Below are 21790 nucleotides of genomic sequence, written 5' to 3'. Positions count from 1 at the left end.
GGTTCCTTCCCACAAGGCAGCCCCCACACTGCTGGATCACTGTACCTCCCCAGAGTCCTTTCCCATGGACATTGAGGCACCAAGCCCAAAGGGTTTCAGAGCCCTGGGCTGGTCCTCCCACATGGGGAAGCCTGGGGCCTTGCTCCAGCAGGCTTCCCTACCCTCCCATCCATGCCCAAGGAAGACAATGCTACCCGTAGGAGCCAGTGGAGGTGGCTTGGCTCCCACAGTGCTGTGGAGGGGCTGTACCTCCTGATAAAGGAGGACCCTGAGATAAAGGATCAACCCAGGCATTCTGGGTGGGGCTAGCTTTTCCAGCAGGCAGGCCTGGTTCACTCATCTCCCACCTCGGCTCTGCTATGGCCGAGTTTCTGGAGTTTGCTTTTGGTCAGACTCAGGTCAGAGGCCCAGGAGTGGACCTAGGACTGTCTGGCCCCATGTCCTGGGCTTATGTCTGTCATGCTCTTCCCCATCCATGCTCCCTGGGACATGGCTGCCTTATGCCAGGCAGACAGAAGATGAGCCCAGGCCACTCCCCACTCATTTACCCACTTTATTCTCTTTGGAATCTTCCTGGCTCCCATGGCAGCCTCTGCGATGCCTGTCAGGCCTGTGGGTTACCCTTCCTGCTTCCTGCCAGCTATGGGCAACCCCTGGGCCCTTCCTCTCCAGCTGGTGGTCAGTCTGGGGTTTTGCCTTCCAGTGAGTCCTTCCCGCCACAGCATCTCGGAGTGGAGGATGCAGAGCATTGCCAGGGACTCAGATGAGAGCTCAGATGATGAGTTCTTCGATGCGCACGGTAGGCAGGCAGCAGCTTGCTTCGGCCTTCCTGGACAAGGTGGGAGGGGTCTGAAAGGGCTTGGGATATGGGTGTGGAATGATGTGGGTGTTGCCTGTTACTGTCCTATATCCAGTCTATATACCTGCGCTGTCCCATGCAGACAGCCTGGTGTTTGGGGCAGCAGCACAGAGGATGAGATGAAGTCATCTCTCTCCCTTGAGTCTGGTGTCCCAGGCTCACCCTAACCTGATATCAGGAAGTGCTCTGGGCCTGGGAGATGGGGACTATGTTCTTGAAACCCCCAAATAAGGATGCGCCTCAGACAAGGGCTTTATTCCGTATGTGAATTTATTTCAGTGGAAACATAACTTCTTTTAATTTCCTAACTTTTTGTACCTACCTTATTTTTTTCTTGATTAAATTAATACCACTTCTAATGCAGGCACTTTAGAAAATGTAGTAAGCAGAAAACATGTAAAGTGCCCATTTTCCTACTAGTCCCAAAATAAGTGCATGACCACACAGCGAATGCACCACCTGTGCCAGGAAGAGGCACACATGCAGCGCTTACCTGCTTGGTGCTCCAGCCATTCCTCTCCAGGAAGCTGGAGGAGACAGCAGGTGCAAGGGTTGGGGGCTCAGGTCCTCTGACGACTGGTGGTTGAGCCAGCCTCAAGTTCACATAGCAGGGGAGAGGCTCAGAAAGGGACTGGGCAAGCCCATAGGTACTTGGCAAGCACAGGCAGCACCAGATGTCATGCCACCACTATGGCTTGGAGGGGTACAGGAGCTATATAAGGTGGCATCTTGGTTAACTGGCCAGCTGCCCTCAAGAGAAGGAACCTGGGGAGTCGATGTCCAGGCAAAGAGAAGGTTTGGCCCTGGGACTGGAGAACCTGGAACTGTGGCTGGGGACTCCTGAGCTGGCCTCTGCACGAGGGGCCTCGCCCAGGGCAGAAAAGGGGTCTCTTGGCGTCCCACCCCTCCCAACTGGCTCTCTGACCCTGATGAGAGGAAAATACATATCTAACATAGAAAAAGCTGTAAAAGAGAAGAGACAGCAAAGCAGAAAATGCCAGGGCAGCGGTGTCCTGGAGAAATGGGCCCAGGAGCCCATCCAGGGCTGGGGGTGGGCTAGCAAGCGCCAGAGCCAGACAGTAGCCACAAGCCTGGTGGTCCTGGGAAGAAGTTCTCAGAGGAGCAAGGTGGCATTCATAGCAGTACTTCTTATGGAGCTGTGCTTTTGTGGAGGGACAGGGAGACACTTGTCAGAGGATATGAAATTAGAGCTCGATGGGAGGAATGAGTTTTAGTTCTATGGCACTGCAGGATGACTGGAGTTAACAGTAATATATTAGGCCAAGCATGGTGGTTCACGCCTGTAATCCCAGCATTTTAGGAGGCTGAGATGGGTGGATCGCTTGAACCCAGGAGTTTGAGACCTGCCTGGGTAACATGGTAAGATCCTGTCCATACCAAAAATTTAAAAAAAAATTAAAGTTCAGGCTGGAGTTCAAGACCAGCCTGACTAACATGGAGAAACCCTGTCTCTACTAAAAATACAAAATTAGCCGGGCGTGGTGGCACATACCTGTAATCCTAGCAACTTGGGAGGCTGAGGCAGGAGAATAGCTTGAACCTGGGAGGTGGAGCTTGTGGTGAGTGGAGATTGCACCACTGCACTCTAGCTTGGGCAATAAGAGACAGACTCCATCTCAAAAAAAAAAAAAAGAAAAGAAAAGAAATTTTAAAAATGGTGAAGATGGAATAAAGTAAATGAAGCATATTTATTTATTTTTGAGACGGAGTCTCGTTCTGTTGCCCAGGCTGAAGTGCAGTGTTGTGACCTTGGCTTGCTGCAATCTCTGTCTTGCAGATTCAAGCGATTCTCATGCCTCAGCCTCCTGAGTAGCTGAGACTACAGGTGCATGCCACTATGCCTGGATAATTTTTGTATTTTTAGAAGAGACGGGGTTTCACCATATTGGCCAGGCTGGTCTCTTAACCCTTGACCTCAGGTCATCCACCTGCCTTAGCCTTCTGAAGTATTGGCATTACAGGTGTGAGCCACCACCCCTGGCCTAAATGTAGCTTTTTTTTTTTTTTTTGAGATAAGAGTTTCACTCTGTTGCCCAGGCTGGAGTGCAATGGCGCAATCTTAGCTCACTGCAACCTCTGCCTCCCCAGGTTCAAACGATTCTTCTGTCACAGCCTCCTGAGTAGCTGGGACTACAGGGGCACACTACCATGCCTGGCTAATTTTTGTATTTTTAGTAGAGACGGTGTTTCACCTGTTGGTCAGGCTGGTCTTGAACTCCTGACCTTAAGCAATCCACCCACCTTGGCATCCTAAAGTGCTGGGATTACAGGCATGAGCCACCGTGCCCGGCCAGTGTAGCATTTTTGGAAAAAAAACAAAAAACAGGAACATCTGTTGATGAGTGGATAAACAAAAACTATCATTAGCAATAGACTATGATTTAGCCATAAAAAGGAATGAAGCATTGACACACACTACAATGTTGATGAACCTCAGAAACCTATGCTGAGTACAAGAAGCCAGACACAAGACTGCATAGTGTATGATTCCATTGATAGGAAATGTCCATAATAGACAAATCTGTAGAGACAGAAAATTGATTGGTGGTGGCCAGAGGCCAAGGGAGGCAAGACCAAGGATTCACTGCTCCCGGGTATAGGCTTTCCATTTAGGGAGGTGAGATGTCTGGAATGAGATAGTAGTGATGGTTGCACGACATTGTGAATATACTAAATGCCAATTTTAAAATGGTGAATTTTGTTATGTGAATGTTACCACTATTTTTTTTTAAATGGTCATGAAGAAGCCTAATGGGACCGTGCAGCCATCCTCTTGAGGGTCACAGCAGAGCCAAACACAGGGGTACACATGGGTGTCTCTACCTCGGGAAGCCAGGCCTTCTCGCTGTTCCCAGTCCCACCTGAGTTCCCCTGTTTCTTCTCCAGAGGACCTGTCTGACACAGAGGAAATGTTCCCCAAGGACATCACCAAGTGGAGCTCCAATGACCTCATGGACAAGATTGAGAGCCCAGAGCCAGAGGACACACAAGGTCAGCAGGTGTAGGGGTACTGCAGAGCCTGGGGAGGGTGGCTACAGGTCTTCAGCCCTCTCCTTTCTGACCCAGCTCCTGCACAGTGCTAGGCACGAAGGGCAGGCATGGGTTCCCAAGCTCCCCTCATCACAGTTGCAGCCTCTGTCCGGTCAGTTGGGCTGGGCTTCCCCTCAGCTCATAGCACGGCTTCTGTGTTGCAGATGGCCTGTACCGCCAGAGCACCCCCGAGTTCAGGGTGGCCTCCAGTGTGGAGCAGCTGAACATCATAGAGGTGGGTGCCTGGGTATCAGAGGGACAGGGCACGGCCGCCAAGGGAGGGGCAGGGCACAGAGAAACAGTCTTAAGGAGCTACAGAGTTGGAACTCTGGGCCTGGCAGCCTCACCTCCATGCCAGCCTGGGTACTATCTGGAGAGAGGCCTGGGCCTCCTTTTTTGCTGCCCTGCTAGGAAGGTGCCTGCTGCCCTCTGTCTCTGAGGTCCCCAAGAACCAGGGACTACAGATAGCTCCTGAGAAAACCTTATCTAAGCTCCACCCATGGGAAAGTAAAATGAGAAACTTGTAAATTCCAGATCAAAAATAAGATCTTCACCTTGTGCCCAGCCTGTCTGCTGTCCCTGAAGATAAAAAGACGAAAAGGGAGGAAGCGACAGTCATCTAGGCAGAAGTGATGTGGCCGTGGCCGACGAGATGGCCCCGTGGGGGGCAGGCGGAGCTCAGTGTGTCCAATAAAGCTGTCTTGGTAGAGCGCCTGTGTCCGCTTCGGGGGTTCTCTGTGGGAGTTCACGCCCCATCCTCCTCCACCTGTGGGCCGTCAGAGCTGTTTGCACTGGGACAGGAGCCAGGGCTGAGCTGGGCTGTCCTACCATCATCTGTGGTCACCACACTGCTCTGGCCTCAAGCTACCTAAGGTGGAGGTGGCACCAATTCCGTGGGGAACTCAGGCCGCCGGGGAATCTGGGGGAAGAGGAGGGACATCCACACAGCCTCCCCCTCCTGGGGTTTTCTGCTTTGAGGTCTGATGCCAAGGTAGGCTTTCTAGAAGGGGTCACAGAATGCGAGGAGTTGATTTCCAATTGCTACTTAATGCCTAGATAAGCAAATGGAGCCCCCTCCCCATCTGCAGCACAGACAGCTCTGACGCCCCCCCTGGGGAGGGGCAGAAGGGGCCTGGGGCTCTGGATCTGCCTCGGGGTATATGTTCAGAACCCAGCACTGATTCTGGGGGACCGCCATCCAAAGCCAGATCCATTTGCTTGCAAGAACCCCCAAACCGGAGCCCCCTCTCCTGGCCTTGTGGAGACACTAGTAGGGGGATGCCTCTACAGCTGTAGGGGGCTCAGCCGACACTAGAGCCCAGGGCAGGGTGAGTCCCTGTCTCGGTAAGGCAGGATGTGCCCTTGGAGAAAGCAGGCTGAGTGTAGGGAGGTTGTGTTCCAGAGGCCTCTGGGGGGTCCCTGGGTTGTCTCCAGGGCTGGGCCCAGGCCTATGCGGTATTCTCTCAGCCCCCAGTGCCAAGCCCTGCCTGTCCCCTGGTGACTAAGTACCACTGGACATCACCTCCCTGTACTGGAGGCCTCATAAGACATTTCTTCCATAAGTCCTTCACCTCACTGGACTGGCAAAAAAGCTGTTGTCAAAGCCTGATGAGGCTCATGTTGATTCCTCCTGGCCTGTTTTCTGGGCGGCTGGTGGCCCCCTCTTCCCTGGACTGAGTATATTCATGTCCAGGCCAGCCAGTGATGGATAGTCCCCATGTGAGGACAAGTGTTGGTCCTGCCCTGGCCCCTGGGGAGAAGAGAGAAGCCCCATGGCCCCTCCTGGGGTGAGGGCAGCCCAGCCTTTCTCCTCCAGCCCAGCAGTTCCCACCCGGCTTCCTGCTGCTCAGTGGCACCTGGCCCAGTACATTTCCTTGCCTTTCCTGGTGGCCTCTTTTTTTTTTTTTTGAGACAAGTTCTCACTCAGTCACCCAGTTTGGGGTACAGTGGCACGATCTCCGCTCACTGCAACCTCAGCTTCCCAGGTACAAACTATTTTCCTGCCTCAGCCTCCCAAGTAGCTGGGATTACAGACATGCACAACCATGCCTGGCTAAGTTTTGTATTTTTGGTAGAGACAGGGTTTCACTATGTAGGCCAGGCTGGTCTTAAACTCCTGGCCTCAAGTGATCTGCTCACCTTGGCCTCCCAAAGTGCTGGGATTATAGGCGAAAGGCAATGCTCCCAGCCACCTGATGGCCTCTTAAGTCCTGGGTCCAGCCCCCACCTTCCCCACCCACCCAGCTTCTGTGTTGGCACCTGGGTCCTGCTGCTACCCCCTACCCTCTGGCCAGTTAAGGGCCAGCTGTTCCCACCATAGGCCCTCTAGATGGCTTTGGCTCCTTGGTCTGTCTCCTCAGGTCTTCAGGTCCTTGGAGACAGGACTCTCCCTTCAGCTCCCTTTCCTGCCCCCATGCCCCAGACATCATATGGACACAGCAAGTACTCATCAGCAGCCCCTCTCCGGTCCTGGCCCTGCTGCTATCCTCCGGTCACACACCAGAAGCTTGGGGCAGGGGAGGGTGAGCTCTGAGGACAGGGCCACAGCCTAAGCTGGCACGAGAGTGCTGAATTATGGCAGAGGCTTCAGGTTCCGGTCCAGCCTGCCACTGACATGCCGTGTGATATTAGCCCAGTCCCTTGGCATGGAGCAGTTCGCAGCCCTTACACAGGTGTGCAGGTGTAGGGTCTAACCTTGACCTCACAGGCAGGCCTGGCCTGCAGGAAGGTGGGATCATTATCCCTTGAAATCTGATCGGCCTCCCCTCTAAGGTACTGGGGCACCGTTCCTACCAGGACACCTCTCCTTTTGGAGACCCTGGTCTTAGAGAGAGGCCAGGAATGGCAGGGCCTTGGGTGGGAGCCAGGGGAGGATGCCCTGTGTAGCTGGAGGGGGAGCTGAGAGCTGCAGGCAGACTGGCTGGGGTCACCACCCAGGCAGTGGATGCTCTGACCCCAGCCATTCTCAGGGACTTCTGTAACTTTGAGCTGGTGGTGGCCCTGTCTACTCAGGTGGAAACAAAAACACAGAGGGCAGGCAACCTCTATGGCCAAGACCAGGCTGAGCCTCTCTGCCTCCCGCTAAAGCTGGAAGCCCCAGAAGCCGGGGCTCCCTGAAGAAAGTGGAGCTCATGCTCTCAAAGGAATAGATTCCCTCTCTCTATGTCATCTGAGCCCCTTGTCAGGGTGGCAGACAGGAGCAGGACTGCAGGAGGAGGAGTGGACAGGCCCACCTCCCTGGCTCTTCCTCCAGGATCCCGACCCTGCAAGGGTCCCAGAGGAGGGGATGAGACAGCCAAACCCCAGGCCCCAGGGCTGAGTAACCAAAATTGAGGTTCTCAGAGGGAGCAGTTGGGCTTCATGCAACAGGCACACCCCCACCAAGGGTGACAGAAAGGCCTCAGCAAGGAGCTGGGTTCCCCAGGGAGCTGACACTGCCCCTCACCCATGCAGGACGAGGTTAGCCAGCCGATGGCTGCACCGCCCTCCAAGATCCACGTGCTGCTACTGGTGCTGCACGGAGGCACCATTCTGGACACAGGCACCGGGGACCCCAGCTCCAAGAAGGGCGATGCCAACACCATCGCCAATGTGTTTGACACTGTCATGCGTGTGCACTACCCCAGCGCCCTGGGCCACCTTGCCATCCGCCTGGTGCCCTGCCCGCCTGTCTGCTCTGATGCCTTCGCCCTGGTCTCCAAGTGAGTGGCATCTGCCCTTGCCTGCAACCTCCAGCTGTGCACTGTCCTTCTCTCACCCCTGAGCCTCAGGTGGCTCCCCAGTTTGAGGACTCCTGCCCCAATGTCCAGACCCACCAGCCAGACCCTTCTACCAGGTGGTGCCCAAACATACACATGCAGGCTAAGCCTCAAGCCCCAGGAAGCCTGGAGCCCAAGGCTGAGCCTTCATTTCCAAACATGTAATGGAATTTTGGCCTGCCTCTGAGACATGGGGTCTTACTCACCTACCCTGGTCCCTGAGGCCCACCCAGGGCCTGACCAGGAAGTGTATGCTGAGTTTAGGGTCAGGGGAGAGGGGTCTTTTGGGCTGAGCTGGAGCCTCCTGCCCTCTCCTGACTGGCCCCTCTCCCCAGCCTCAGCCCCTACAGCCATGACGAAGGCTGTCTGTCCAGCAGTCAGGACCACATCCCCCTGGCTGCCCTGCCCCTGCTGGCCACCTCCTCCCCCCAGTACCAGGAAGTGGTTGCCACAGTGATTCAGCGGGCCAACCTTGCCTACGGGGACTTCATCAAGTCCCAGGAGGGCATGACCTTCAATGGGCAGGTAAGTCCTGGGGAGGTTGGGGAAGGGAGGAGGATGGAAGACCCCGTAAGGCAGGCTGGCCTGAAGGGGAAGGTGATGGCCTCCCCAGCCTGTAGCCCAGCGATGGATGAACGGTCAGGCCTCTGGTCCCTCTCCCCCAGGTCTGCCTGATTGGGGACTGCGTTGGGGGCATCCTGGCATTCGATGCCCTGTGCTACAGCAACCAGCCGGTGTCTGAGAGTCAGAGCAGCAGCCGCCGGGGCAGCGTGGTCAGCATGCAGGTACTCAGGCGGGGGCCCAGATGTCCCCCAAGGCCTGCAGCCTCCTGCATGCCCCCAGGGTCGCTGCCTTGCCTGCTCCTGCACCTGGCCCCAGGTTGTGCCCACCAAGCAGAATGCTGGCAGCACTTCCTGAGTCCAACTGGCTTGGACACTCTCCAGTTAAGCTCTGTCTATTCATTCAGCAAACATTTTCAAGCCCCTGAACCCTAGCCCTCCTGCCAGAGCTCACCTCCAGGGCAGGGGGTGTGGAGGGGTTTCAGGTACAGGTGAGCTGAGGAAGCCCAGCCCATTCTGGCTGAAGAGTCAGGAAAGTGCCTGGGCCCTGAAAGCTGTAGCAGTTTTTCCCACAGTTTCTCTCCCCTCACCCCTCCAAAATAAGGATGGGAAGGGGAGGGATTGACAGTGCAGGTGCCCAGAGTCGGCAAGGCAGGTGCATGAGGGCAGGGGAACAGCTGCCACATGGCCAAACCTAGGAATACGTGTGTTTCATGAACCTGGACCAGGGTCTGCACTGTGGGCAGTAGGATCTGGTTCCTGGGAGGCGGAATGGGCAACCCTTCTCTGCTTCCCTGCCTCTGCTGCACAGTGCCAAACAGCTTGCAGATCATTGAGGTCCAGAGTGGCTGGTGGATAGGGGGACAGCAGGGGACAAGGGCCCTCCCCTCTGGTTTGGTGAGAGGCCGGCTGGAAAGTGGCTGCTGGGCCTGGGATTAGGAGGGAGGAGGCAGCTTCCAGGACACTGGAGAAGGGGCCAGGCCAGCGGCCACCCAGCAGTGAGCCTCCATGGGTGGTTCCAGGACAACGACCTGCTGTCCCCGGGCATCCTGGTGAACGCAGCACACTGCTCCAGTGGTGGCAGTGCAGGTGGTGGCAGCAGTGGTGGTGGCGGCAGCAGTGGTGGTGGCTCCAGCCTGGAGAGCAGTCGGCACCTGAGCCGAAGCAACGTCGACATCCCCCGCAGCAACGGCACCGAGGACCCCAAAAGGCAGCTGCCCCGCAAGAGGAGCGACTCGTCTACCTACGAGCTGGACACCATCCAGCAGCACCAGGCCTTCCTGTCCAGGTGAGTGGAGCTGGGGTGCTGGGTCCACCGCTGGATGCACGTAGAGGCTCCAAGAGGGAGGGATGCCCCTCGAGATGGCCAGCATGAGGCCCAGGTCTCTGCCTGAGGTTCCCCCCAGTCTGGGTTGGGATCCCAGTCTGGGCCCAGGAGAAAGTGGCTTATTGGGTGCTGTCTCATATACACCCAGTGCCATCTCAGGACTGAGGGAGCAGTCTGTCATGAGGGTGAGGGTGGGGAATGGGAGAGTTGGGGTTCAGGATGGACCAGGGGCAGGTGGTCCAGGTCAACGCGGCTCCCGAGAGAGGTTGGGATCTGCTGCTACCAGCAGTGTCCTGGCAGATGATAGCAGCTGCACCCACATGAACACTAAGTCTCATTTGGGTCTGATGACCTCTGGGGGCCATGGGACTCAGCCTGTCCCTCATGAGGCTGGGGGAAGGCCAGCCCTGAGAGGGGCCGTGGTGTGACCTCGTGCGTCCCCCACTGCAGCCTCCATGCCAGCGTGCTGAGGACTGAGCCCTGCTCACGCCGTTTCAGCAGCTACACCATGCTAGACGGCACAGGGGCCCTGGGCAGGTTTGATTTTGAGATCACCGACCTCTTCCTCTTCGGGTGCCCGCTGGGGCTGGTCCTGGCCTTGAGGAAGACTGTCATCCCAGCCCTGGATGGTGAGAGCCCAGCAGGGGCAGGATGGGGTATATGTGCACTGGGTGGGGGGGTCTCAGTGGACCCCTGTGATGAGATCATGGCCACGTCCCAAGCCTGTTTCTGCCCTCCTTCCTGTCTTCCCCACCAAGGGCCCTTTGCTATCCTCTGCTCTTGCTTCAACAGCTCAGTCACTGGCTCTCTGTGATACCTGCGGTTTCATTTCATCTCCAGGATACCTTTGGGAGCAGAGGGCCTCCCCTAGATGGGAGAGCAGAGGTCCAGGGAGAGAAGGCACTGCCCCAGAATCAGATGGAGACAGATACAGCCTCCCAGGTCCAAGATCCTCCCATAGGGAGAGATGCAGAGGCCGGGCATCCCCAAAGCCTCCTGGGTACAATGGGCTCCCAGCCCTGGAGGGGCCACATCAGTGTGTCTCTGTCTACCCAGGGCAGGCAGGCCAGCGGCTGGGCATCATTGGAGCAGCAGTCCCTGCCTTGCGCCCCAGGACCAGCCTGCAAAGCTCCAGGAGCCACAGAATCCTGAGAGTAGCCATGCAGGACTCATGTTATGCCCCTAGATGACAGAGGGGGAAACTGAGGCTCCGAGAGGTTTAGATGCTTGCCAAATGCTAGGTTAAAAATGAAGACCTGGCCAGGCCCAGTGGCTCACACCTGTAATGCCAGCACTTTGGGAGGTCGAGGTGGGTGGATCACCTGAGGTCGGGAGTTCGAGACCGGCCTGACCAATGTGGGAAAACCCTGTCTCTACTAAAAATACGAAATTAGCTGGGAGTGGTGGTGACTTCAGCACTGCCAGGAAGAGAAATCTGTAGCTTTAAAGAGACCTCAACAACCAAGGTAGCTCACACTTGGTGCAAACAGGTGCAGCCCTGTGGAGGGCATCCCTGTGCCCCATCCACTGCAGGCTCTGAACAGCCCCACAGAGTCCCACACAGGTGCATGAAGACTTAGGGACAGTGCCGTTGTGGTCACATTAGGTGTCATTCTGAAAAACCAGAACCAATTTAAACGTCCATCTATGCAGAGGGGGCTAGTTAAATAAAGTCTGGAACGACCACAGTGGAGTACTCGCCTCCACTGAAAAGAAAGAGGAGGAACTACACGTGCCAACAGGAAAGACGCCAACATTTTCTGTGTTAAGCCGGGGGGAAGGCAAAGTTCAGAAGGCATGGCACATGTTAAGGTTTATGTGCCTCTGAAAGTGAGATACGGCGCTAGTCATACTCACATCCGTGCATTCACACGATCTCCCTAACTGCATGACATGGTTGGAACTGCAGCCCATTTGACAGATGAGGAAACATTTTCCAATACAGGCAGGGCAGGGCTGCCTTAGCCAGCACTCACTAGTGCTCCTGCAAGATGAGCTGGAGCGGCAGGGGCATCTGGGGTGGAAGGGGCTTCCACCAGGGGCTCTTCATCATATGCTCTTCTGTACTGCAAACCACTTTTTTACCACAATCATTATAACTTTTGCAATGAAAAATAATTAGAGGTCAGGCCTGGTGGCTTACACCTATAATCCCAGCACTTTGGAAGGCCTAGATGGGAGGATCACTTGAGTCCAGGAGTTTGAGACCAGCCTGGGTAACATCGAGAGAACCCCGTCTACAAAAAATAACCAGGTGTGGTAGTGCACACCTGTGGCTGTGGTCCCACCTACTCAGGAGGCTGAGGTGGGAGGATCACTTGAGCCCAGGAGATTGAGGCTACAGTAGGCCAAGATCACACCACTGCCCTCCAGCCTGGGTGATAGAGCAAGATCCTGTCTCAAACAAAAAAGTGACAGTGACTCAGACAGGTCCTAAATTGATAGAACACAGTCCTGTCTTCTCCCTAACTTGCAGCAGACAACCCAGTGCCCCTCCCCAAGTTTCCCACCCCCACCCCTGCTTCTCAGGGCCAGCCCCAGCTCTGCAGCTGATACCCCCACCCCCAGTTTTCCAGCTGCGGCCGGCCTGCCAGCAAGTCTACAACCTCTTCCACCCTGCGGACCCGTCAGCTTCTCGCCTGGAGCCACTGCTAGAACGACGCTTCCATGCCCTGCCGCCTTTCAGTGTCCCCCGCTACCAACGCTACCCACTGGGGGACGGCTGCTCCACACTGCTGGGTGAGAGGTGCACTCCGCCCCACTCCTCTGGGGGAAGGTGGGGTAGGCATGGCTCCCTGGCTCCTCCATGCCATGTGGTTCTTGCCCAGGCAAAAGGGACATCATATGCTGAACGCCTCAGAGGTGAACAGCTGTTGGGGGCAGGGGGAAGGGTACATCCGTTCTTTCTGATCCCTGTGAGGCACAAATGAGGATTCCCACCTTTCAGAGGGAACGGGTCAGAGCCTTGTTCCAGGGTCCCTGAAGCAGTTAAAGGGCAGAATGAGACCAGACTCCCCTCCCCATGGCTGAGTCTCCATCCCATCAGAGACAGAGTTAAGGACCCAGCAGGGGCCCTCACTGAGTAGGGATCCTGGTCGGCTGGGTCCTATCATGGCAGGTGGCTGGGTCCTATCATGGCAGGTGGCCGGCTCCAAGACAGGGTGCAGGAGATGGGTAGGGGTAGGGGAAATCAGGTGGGCTCAGCCCGAACCCCATCCCGGCGTGTGTCCCAGCGTCTTGTCACGTCCTGGTCCTTGAGGAGCTCCTGAGTCTCTGTGTCGGAGCATGTCTGGATGGCCCATGTGAGTGTCTGTTCTTGTCCTCTGTTCTCTCCCCATCTGCCTCCAGTTGAGACCGTGCAGAGAAACCCTGAGCTGGTCCTGGAGGGCAGCCCCCTGGCCCCTCTCCCCCATGGGGACGGCTTCCTGGAAACCAGTATGCCCGTGCCCGAGCCCACCTGGCAAGACGGGCCCCGCCCGAGCCCGGGCTGTGCCAAGTGTGTGTACCCTCCCCTGCTCGTGGTGACATGTGCTTTGCTGGCTGACCCCAGTCCTTAGGGACACCCCCCGACCCATGCCCTCCTTGGCCACTCAGAGTTCGTGGGACCTGGGTGTCGAGGAACAGAGACTTGGGCGGGAGGGCCTTTGGGAGCTGGTGTGGGTACCTCCTCTCCCCAAGCTGTGGGCCAGAGGCAGGGCAAACCCAAAACAAAGGGGCACAGCAGCTCAGAGACAGCAGAGGCAGTCTTAGGGCCACATAGCACATCACTGACAGTCCCAGGGCTCTGCCAGAAGCAGACTGGAGATGGGGTGAGGCCTTGAGCCAGCCAGGCCCATCCCTCACCTGGGGAAGCATCTGGTCCCAGCCAGGGGTTGGATTCCCCAGGGCCCACTCCTTCCCTCCCTGAGGTCACCCAGGCACCTCCTGTACCCTGTCCAGATGTGGCTTGTCTGGCTGAGCCCTGTCCTCCCCATTCTTTCCTGTCTTCAGCCTGGGCCCAGGTAAGCCTGGTTGAGCCCCCAGCACCTGCCTTTGTCCCCAAACACCCATCAGGGGCTGCTAACTCTAGCCTATGTGAGGAACGCCCAGGGCTTGCCTCTTTCTCTGTGCTCTGCATGTGCAGGGCATCCCCAGGAAGCCACCCACAGCCCCTGTTAACAGCACCCTGCAAACCTGGGTGGAGCCGCTGCTTCTGCTGTGGGCTGTGGGTCAGGCCTGGCCAGGTGGAGCTCTGGAGGCCCTGGAGCCACTGGGCTGCTGGAGACGAGCTGAGTGGCATGTGTGGGGCAGGAGGGTGGCTGAGGTTGAGCCCAGCCGACATGCCTCCCTGCCCTGTGTCTGTGTCCATTCGTCAGTCCACCCTGCCCCAGCCTTCCTCCTCCCCTGCTGCAGCTCTGGGCCCCTCCCTCTCACAGCCTTGAACAGGTGGCTCTGGCATAGCTGTTACCCAGCCTCCAGCCTAGACATGCACTGGACCTTGGCACGCTGGCTCCCCCAGTGCTCCGGGGCTGGGCAGGGCCGGTCTGAGCCTTTCTTACCTGGCCTCTGGTCCCTGTCCACCTGCAGCAGATGTGCTCCAGACCCACAACTCGGCCTTCCAAGAGCATGCCACCCCCTCCTCGCCCAGTACTGCCCCTGCCAGTCGTGGCTTCCGCCGAGCCAGTGAGATCAGCATTGCCAGCCAGGTGTCAGGCATGGCCGAGAGCTACACGGCATCCAGCATTGCCCAGAGTGAGTGGACCAGGCCCCTTGCCCTCCTCACTCAACTGGGGCCATTGTGCCCACAGGGGACAGCTACTGGCCAGGTCTAGGGGCATTTCCAACTGCCGCAGCTGGGGAGGGGCACTGCTGACACCTGGTGGGTAGAGGGAGGGAGGCTGCTGGTCACCTGCAGTACCCAGGCCAGCCCCACAGCAAAGACCAGTCAAGTCCAAAGACTGCAGCGTCCAGGCTGAGAAGCTTCTCCTTCTCAGGAGGATTCTGGAAGAAGGCGCATTAGGAAGGGCCCCGCCTTCCTCATGCTTGGCCCTTGCATGAAGCCTCCCAGTGCTTGAAGCAGAGCCCAGTTTCCCTTTTCAGTCCCCACCAGATGGGTGCCCCCCGTGCTGGGCCAGGGATTCTGGAAGCTGCGGTCAGCATGGCCATGCAGGGGATGAGGCTGGGGTGGGTGTCTCTAGCAGATGTGTTCATCTGTGAGGAGGGACAAGGGGCCTGCCCTTGACAGCCTCAGGCCTGGCACTTAGTATGCTGCCTGGCCCTTGGTAAACATGGCAGTGCAGTGGCCCCCTATGTGGCTGAGCCATCCATTGCTCTTGCTTCTCAGAGGCCCCCGATGCGCTCAGCCACACCCCCAGCATCAGGCGTCTGTCCTTGCTCGCCCTGCCCCCCCCCAGCTCCACCACCCCCGGCCCCCATCATCTAGCCAGGCAGGCAAGCCCTGGCCTGGAGAGGGCCCCTGACCTCCCTGAGCTGGACATCGGAAAAGGTACCACCCCATACGCTTTCCCTCACTGGGGGTCACTCACCGCTGCTGAGCACCCCTCACTGCCAGGCTCTCCCTGCCTGGACCCCCGCTTCAGCCTAACAGGGAGCTGGGGGCTGGGCTGCGAGGACCTGGCCATCCAGGTAGGAGGTGGGAGCTGGTGGCATTGTTTGGTGGGGTGGGGGGCCAGGGACCCCACAGAGCCGTAATGAGGCCAGCTGAGGACTGAGGAAGCTCCAAGGAAGGCTTTGGGCAGAACCTAGGGAAGCCTGGACCAGTAAACCAGGCTCTGCTGCTGGGCCCCTTCTGCTTGCAGCCCAGGGGCACTTTACAAGCCTTGTCTCAGGAAGGTCAGCCCTCACCCAGCCACTATTGGCAGAGCTGGATGCACCCCAGGACCATCCATCTAGAAGCCCAGGCTTCCCCACCCATTCTGTTTTGTCTTAGGGCTCAGGGGTGGCCCAGGTGCAAGGAGGGTGACACTCTTGCCCTGGGGGTCAGGAATTGTAACCCCACTCTGTGCTGCCTTTCCCAGCCTTGAGGCCTAGGGGGAAGACAGGAGAAAAGAAGTGGCCCAGAGAGGGCAGCAAAGGAGTCCGTGGCAGAGGGTCACCAGAGTCAGCAGAGGACCAGGGACAGTGGGTACCATCTGCAGATCCCAGATGGTCCTCAGGAGCCGCTCAGCAGGGCTGGCACTCACCTCTGTCCTGGGTCTTCACACTTCTGCCTGTGCTCCCACTTCCCTCACTCACCCAGCCTGGGAGAAGCTTTAGCTATAGGTGGTGGGGGTTCTGGGCTGGGCTGGGCTGAGCAGGCCGGAGAGGTCAGGTGACCTGCCTGGGACTATACAGCCCCAGCCCAGTCATGGCCCCTCCTGGCAGTTGCTGCAAAGTGGTGGGGCCAGAAGCGGATCGACTATGCTCTTTACTGCCCTGACGCCCTCACGGCATTCCCCACGGTGGCCCTGCCTCACCTCTTCCATGCCAGCTACTGGGAGTCAACGGATGTGGTCTCCTTCCTGCTGAGACAGGTACCTGGGGCCCTGGGCCTCCCAGGAGGGCCCTGAGTGACAACACCCATGAAAGGGCCCCGTTTCACAGACAAGGGGACAATGAGGACTCCCCTCCGACCCCATCAGACCACAGAACAAGCAAGATGAAGGCACCTTTATGCTGGGGTGTGTTCAGCCTTTTTGGGATGTTGGAATGGAGGGAACATATCTGCACATTCATCAGGTGAACAGGAATCTGAGGGCCACTGGGCAGATGGTAGTGGGTTCAAGGGCGCCCCCTACAACCCACAGGCTCCTCTTGCCAGCTCCCAGGAAGCCCCAGGCTGGCGTCTGCCCCATGGCCTGCCCTGTCCCCTCTTTCCAGGTCATGAGGCACGACAACTCCAGCATCTTGGAGCTGGATGGCAAGGAAGTGTCGGTGTTCACCCCCTCAAAGCCAAGGGAGAAGTGGCAGCGCAAGCGGACACATGTGAAGCTGCGGGTGAGGGCCCTGGGTGCCCAGGCTCCATGCTGTCACCTTGTGGAATCCTCACAAGTCTCTGTGTCCCGAAAAGGAACTAAGTTGCACAGAAGCCTGCAGTCTTATTTACCTTCCCAGGCCATGAGGCTGGAGCTGTCAGCCCACTTCATAGACAGGAAGGCAGCAAGGCTCTCTAGTTTCTCCGAGGCCACGTTGACGTGTCTGATCCAGACTTGGATGTGGGCTGCGCAACTCGCAGCCCGAGCCTGCCCCTCAGGCCCACGGAGCTTTAGCAGGACACAGAGGCCTGGGCTGCCCTCCAACCCCACCCTAACCTGGGCTTGCTGCTCCCTCCATAGAATGTGACGGCCAACCACCGGATCAATGACGCCCTTGCCAATGAGGATGGCCCCCAGGTTCTGACAGGCAGGTTTATGTACGGGCCCCTGGACATGGTCACCCTGACTGGGGAGAAGGTAAGGACATGGGTAGGGGGAACACAGGGGGACTTTGGAGAGCTCCCTGCTGCCCTCTGGCCAGAGTGCAAGGGGTGGGGAGGCCAGGACATGGCCAGCCCGTGACCAGCCTGCCGGGCCCAGGTGGATGTGCACATCATGACGCAGCCACCCTCGGGTGAGTGGCTCTACCTGGACACGCTGGTGACCAACAGCAGCGGGCGTGTCTCCTATACCATCCCTGAGTCGCACCGCCTGGGCGTGGGTGTCTATCCCATCAAGATGGTAGTCAGGTAAGTGCCTGCGCCGGGTGGGCGAGGTGGGCAGGACAGGGCTCTGGGTGGTTCTGATGAGTGTCCCCACTGTCTGCCAGGGGAGACCACACGTTTGCTGATAGCTACATCACTGTGCTGCCCAAGGGCACGGAGTTTGTGGTCTTCAGCATCGATGGCTCCTTTGCCGCCAGCGTGTCCATCATGGGCAGCGACCCCAAGGTGCGGGCCGGGGCCGTGGATGTGGTGCGGTGAGTGGCCTGGAGAGGCACAAAGGAGCTGTAGCAAGGTGGGTGGGCTCAGGGGCTCCCGCCAGCCAGGTGGAGGAGGACGGGGAAGCCTCTCTGGGAGATGCTTGGCTAGGGCACTGGGCCTTAAGGACCTCAGTTCAGAGCCCAGACCCCCAATTATTAGCCATGTCACCTTGGGCAAGTGATGTCACCTCTCAATGTTGGCTTTCAATTCCCTCATCTGGAAAGTGAGGCTGGTAAGCCAGAGACACCGTGGCAGGGGCATCTGCCACCCGGTGCGAGCACCCAAGGGCCTGCTATGGCACCATCATTGTCACCATTGTCGTTGTTACTGTCTGAGCTTAATCAGAGATGTGCTTTCCAATGGCCCAAGTGGGCCCTGGCTGGGCAGGAGATAGGGAGGCCCAGGAGGGAGGAAGGGGCGGCCGTGAGACATCCAGGCCTGCCCCTCATCTTCAGGCACTGGCAGGACCTGGGCTACCTCATCATCTACGTGACAGGACGGCCAGACATGCAGAAGCAGCGGGTGGTGGCGTGGTTGGCCCAGCACAACTTCCCCCATGGCGTGGTGTCCTTCTGTGATGGCCTGGTCCATGACCCGCTGCGGCACAAGGCCAACTTTTTGAAGCTACTCATCTCTGAGGTGGGGCCCAGGAGGATGGGGCCAGGGCAGGGGTGGGGGCAGAGGGGCCATGGTGCCTGTGCCCATGCCAGTCTCCCCACAGCTGCACCTGCGCGTGCACGCGGCCTACGGCTCCACCAAGGACGTGGCGGTCTACAGCGCCATCAGCCTGTCCCCCATGCAGATCTATATCGTGGGCCGGCCCACCAAGAAGCTGCAGCAGCAGTGCCAGGTGAGTGGCCACATCATGGGGGTGGGCGCAGGCGGGAAGCTAGGGAGCTCCAGCCCGTGACAGCCATCCTCACTGCCCCTGCAGTTCATCACAGATGGCTACGCCGCCCACCTGGCGCAGCTGAAGTACAGCCACCGGGCTCGGCCTGCCCGCAACACGGCCACCCGCATGGCGCTACGCAAGGGCAGCTTTGGCCTGCCCGGCCAGGGCGACTTCCTGCGCTCCCGGAACCACCTGCTCCGCACCATATCGGCCCAGCCCAGCGGGCCCAGCCACCGGCATGAGCGGACGCAGAGCCAGGCGGATGGCGAACAGCGGGGCCAGCGCAGCATGAGCGTGGCAGCTGGCTGCTGGGGCCGCGCCATGACTGGCCGCCTGGAGCCGGGGTCAGCCACGGGCCCCAAGTAGGGCACTATGAATGCAGCACGGGGTCTCCATGGTGCTAGGCCAGGGCGGCCAGCCCCGCCAGGAGGCCTGGCCTGGGCGCACACACAGACGTGGGCCTGGGAGCTTGTCCCAGGGCCTCACAGAGGACATGGGCCGTGCCACACAGTGCTCCCAGCCTTGCCTCACGTCCTCGGGTCTGACGGGTCCGGCTTGCTATGGAAGCTGGCAGGGACCACCAGCCAGCCCCAGGATGGCAGAGGGACCAGGAGTCCCCACTCAGACTGGCCTGGGAGGCTCTCCCAGACACTTCGTCCTGCGTGGATCTCCAAGTGTCCTGGTGCGAGGTGTGGGCCCAGGCCCAGCCTGCCACCTCCCCATCCACTGGCCACCCTTACTCCCAGGTCCCCTCACATTTGGTAGCAGCTCCAACAGGGGTCCAGCCTGCGTCTTGTTAACTCAAGTTTCTCAACTGTTCAACCTCACTGGTTTTGCACTGATTTTGAGAGCAGAGACCCATTACCACCTCCTATGGCTACAGACCCGTTGACATGCATGAAACTCAGTACCTGCTGACCCAGGACCTACAACCCCACTGAAGGCTCCAGTGCAGCAGAGCCTCGTGCAAGCAAGAGAGAAAAGCCGTATCTTAATTTCTGCTCCCCGGATGCTGCCCACCTGCCCCACCTGGAGCCCAGGCCAGTGTTGTTGCCAGCCTCAGGCTGCGGGCTGGACAGGCCTAGCCGCCTCTTCTGCTCCCTGCCGTCAGTCAAGGCCACCCACCCACATTTCTACACCTTTCTACTTCTCAATCTGATTTCTATGAGGTTTTTTTAAATGAGCAATCCTTGGCTGCTTCCTTTTCTTAACTCTTTCAGTACCGAGCACAGCCCCTCCACATTGAAAACACCCAGCACTGTGACGGAGTCCAGCCTGGTTCTGGGTCCCATGGGCCCTGCCCCTGCCCACTCAGCGAGGCATGGGCTCCTTGCCTCAACTGGCCCCTGGCAATCCCACTGAATTTCTACTCTGGAGTGGGTGGGGCACACACTTGGGTTTTTTTAACGCCAATTCCGTTTTGATGCCGAATCTAAGAAGCCACAACTTGCTTCGTCAGCTTCCGGGCAGGCAGCCACGACTTCATTTCTCACCTGAGCAAGGACCACACTGTCCTGCACGCTGGGTCTGACCGCCTGCCCTCTCCCCGCAGCACTGAGTGTGACCTCGGCTGTGGCACTCAACAGCCAGCTCCAGTGGCCCCTCTGCTGCTCCTCCACTTTCCCTGAGGTGGGAGAGCCTGCCTGGCCTCAGCCTTTGTCCAATGACCAGGGTCCGTCCCCAAGAAGCTGTGGCCCACCTGGGTCCAGCACTGGGCCACGTGGACGGGGCTGGGGAGGTGCACAGAGTGATGTAAACTTTTTCCCATGTGTAGATATGTACAGCCAAAGGGTCGTGTAAATGTTCTGCAAAAGTGGGTCTATACAGAGTGAAAGCTATTTATTTTGTGCAGAGAAAAATGTCTGGAGGGATGGAACCTTCAGGGTTTATTCATATTTAAGATGTAGCTTTTTGTTGTTGTATCAAGCATTATGTATAAAGCAACGATCATTTTATGGACCAAGATTTCATGTAACTGTCGCAGTGAAAGTGCAATATCTGACCCCCCCCCGAAGTTGCTTGGCCCGACAATCACAGCCCTGGTAAGGGGCCCTGTGGCCAGTGCCTCCTCCTCCTCTCTCAGCCCCACCTCACCCTGTCTTGCCTGCTGCCTCAGTGACCAGCCATCCAGAGAAGCACCTGGAAGAGTCTCCGGCCCTCCTGCAATAAAGGCCTGGAGGTCCTGTGGGCAGTGAGCTCAGCCTTTCCCCAGGGGGCAGCTCCCCCACAGCTCCTCGCTCCCTGCCTGCCTGCCCAGCCGCCAGCCATGCCAAGGACAACAGCAATAGTCCCCTGGGGCTCTCCCAGCGGCCCTCAGCCATAGATGGCAAGGTGGGCAGCCCGCCCCCCACAGGAAGTCTCTTCTGTATCCAGGTCTGCTTTCCGCCTCCCTTCAGATTCCTTTCGGCACATTCTCTTCTGGAGGAAGCACCAGTCTTTCCGAAACTAACAGAGGGCAGGCAACGTCCTTTAAAAATACCAAAAATGTTTACAGTGTTGGGTGCTGAGCTGCAGGGCTCAGGCCTGACCAGTCATAACCAAAGGGTGAGGCAGGCCTTGCTGACTGCCAGCCCCCAGGCCTGTTAGAATAGAAGCCTTAGTCCCACTCCCACCACACCCCCAGGCCTAAGCCTCGCTGCCACCCCAGGCCCCACCACCTGCCTTCTCTTTGATTTGTAAAGAGGGATTCAGCAGAGACCCCTACTCCCCCTGGCTCGGTTTGAGTCCTGCTGCCTGCCCCATCACAGCCTTCACGTCTCAACCACTCCCGTTGTCCGTGTGCTGTCTGTCTCTCTGGGCCATGTGTGAGCAGCGTCCTGACTCTCCCCACCTGCCCCTGCTGTCCCTGCATCATTGGGCCTGAGTGTGCTCTGTATACAGTGTCATGTCTGTTACACCAATTAAAGAAGCGGGAAGGCTTCCTTCTGGGTCTGTTTACTGAACTAGCGACCACACGGCATGGTGGGGTGGGAGCATACAACAGTAATGCCAGTGACCCCAACATATTCATGTGGGGCTGACTCTGGGCCTAGCCTGCTTCTAGCTCCTTCCTGCGCTTCAACTCAGTTTGCCCTCACAGACCCTCATGAAGTGGGTGCTGTGAACCTCCTTGCCTCAGTGGAGGACACAGCTGGGCAGAGGGAGCCAGGCCTCCCACACAGGCTACCCAGCCCCAGCACTTGTCTCTGTACTGTTGTGATCTGTGAACATGGCAGGGGGAGCCCTCTCTCTCCAAGCCTGAGTGCATCACATTTCAGAGCCAGCTCTCTGGGTTTGGGGTTCAGCTGGCATAGGGTCTGGTCCAGGTGCACTGAACTGAAGATGAGGAGAGCACAGGCCCTTGTGTGGCCTGTGCTTACTACAACCAGAGAACACCTCAGCTTTCCCCAAAAGCTCATGGAGCCCTT

General features: G+C 58.0%; 1 protein-coding gene across 44 annotated transcripts in view; it reads left to right on the top strand.

Moving 5' to 3' along the window:
• Positions 1–21304, top strand: part of PITPNM2 (phosphatidylinositol transfer protein membrane associated 2) — a 167271-nt gene extending 145967 nt beyond the window's left edge. For 16 of the 44 annotated variants that reach the window (XM_078337577.1, XM_078337576.1, XM_078337578.1 and 13 more), the window contains 20 exons: positions 704–799; positions 3767–3871; positions 4075–4145; positions 7364–7611; positions 8004–8193; positions 8334–8453; positions 9251–9516; positions 10006–10184; positions 12124–12294; positions 12904–13053; positions 14122–14286; positions 14879–15040; positions 15889–16067; positions 16414–16530; positions 16869–16985; positions 17109–17257; positions 17338–17487; positions 17947–18130; positions 18213–18341; positions 18426–21304. In XM_078337577.1, coding sequence (XP_078193703.1) covers positions 704–799; positions 3767–3871; positions 4075–4145; positions 7364–7611; positions 8004–8193; positions 8334–8453; positions 9251–9516; positions 10006–10184; positions 12124–12294; positions 12904–13053; positions 14122–14286; positions 14879–15040; positions 15889–16067; positions 16414–16530; positions 16869–16985; positions 17109–17257; positions 17338–17487; positions 17947–18130; positions 18213–18341; positions 18426–18749 — 3272 coding nt within the window. In that variant the 3' untranslated portion in view covers positions 18750–21304. Of the gene's footprint in view, positions 1–703; positions 800–3766; positions 3872–4074; positions 4146–4444; positions 4621–7363; positions 7612–8003; positions 8194–8333; positions 8454–9250; positions 9517–10005; positions 10185–12123; positions 12295–12903; positions 13054–14121; positions 14287–14878; positions 15041–15888; positions 16068–16413; positions 16531–16868; positions 16986–17108; positions 17258–17337; positions 17488–17946; positions 18131–18212; positions 18342–18425 lie in introns of those variants that run through there. The other 28 variants (XM_035258020.3, XM_078337594.1, XM_078337593.1 and 25 more) reach the window with 18 other exon arrangements.
• Positions 21305–21790: the final 486 nt, after the last annotated feature.

This window comes from Callithrix jacchus, chromosome 9, assembly GCF_049354715.1.
Source record: "Callithrix jacchus isolate 240 chromosome 9, calJac240_pri, whole genome shotgun sequence".
In the NCBI taxonomy this organism is placed as follows: domain Eukaryota; kingdom Metazoa; phylum Chordata; class Mammalia; order Primates; family Cebidae; genus Callithrix; species Callithrix jacchus.
The sequence above is the reverse complement of the archived record's forward strand: the minus strand, read 5'-3'. Positions and strand labels throughout refer to the sequence as shown.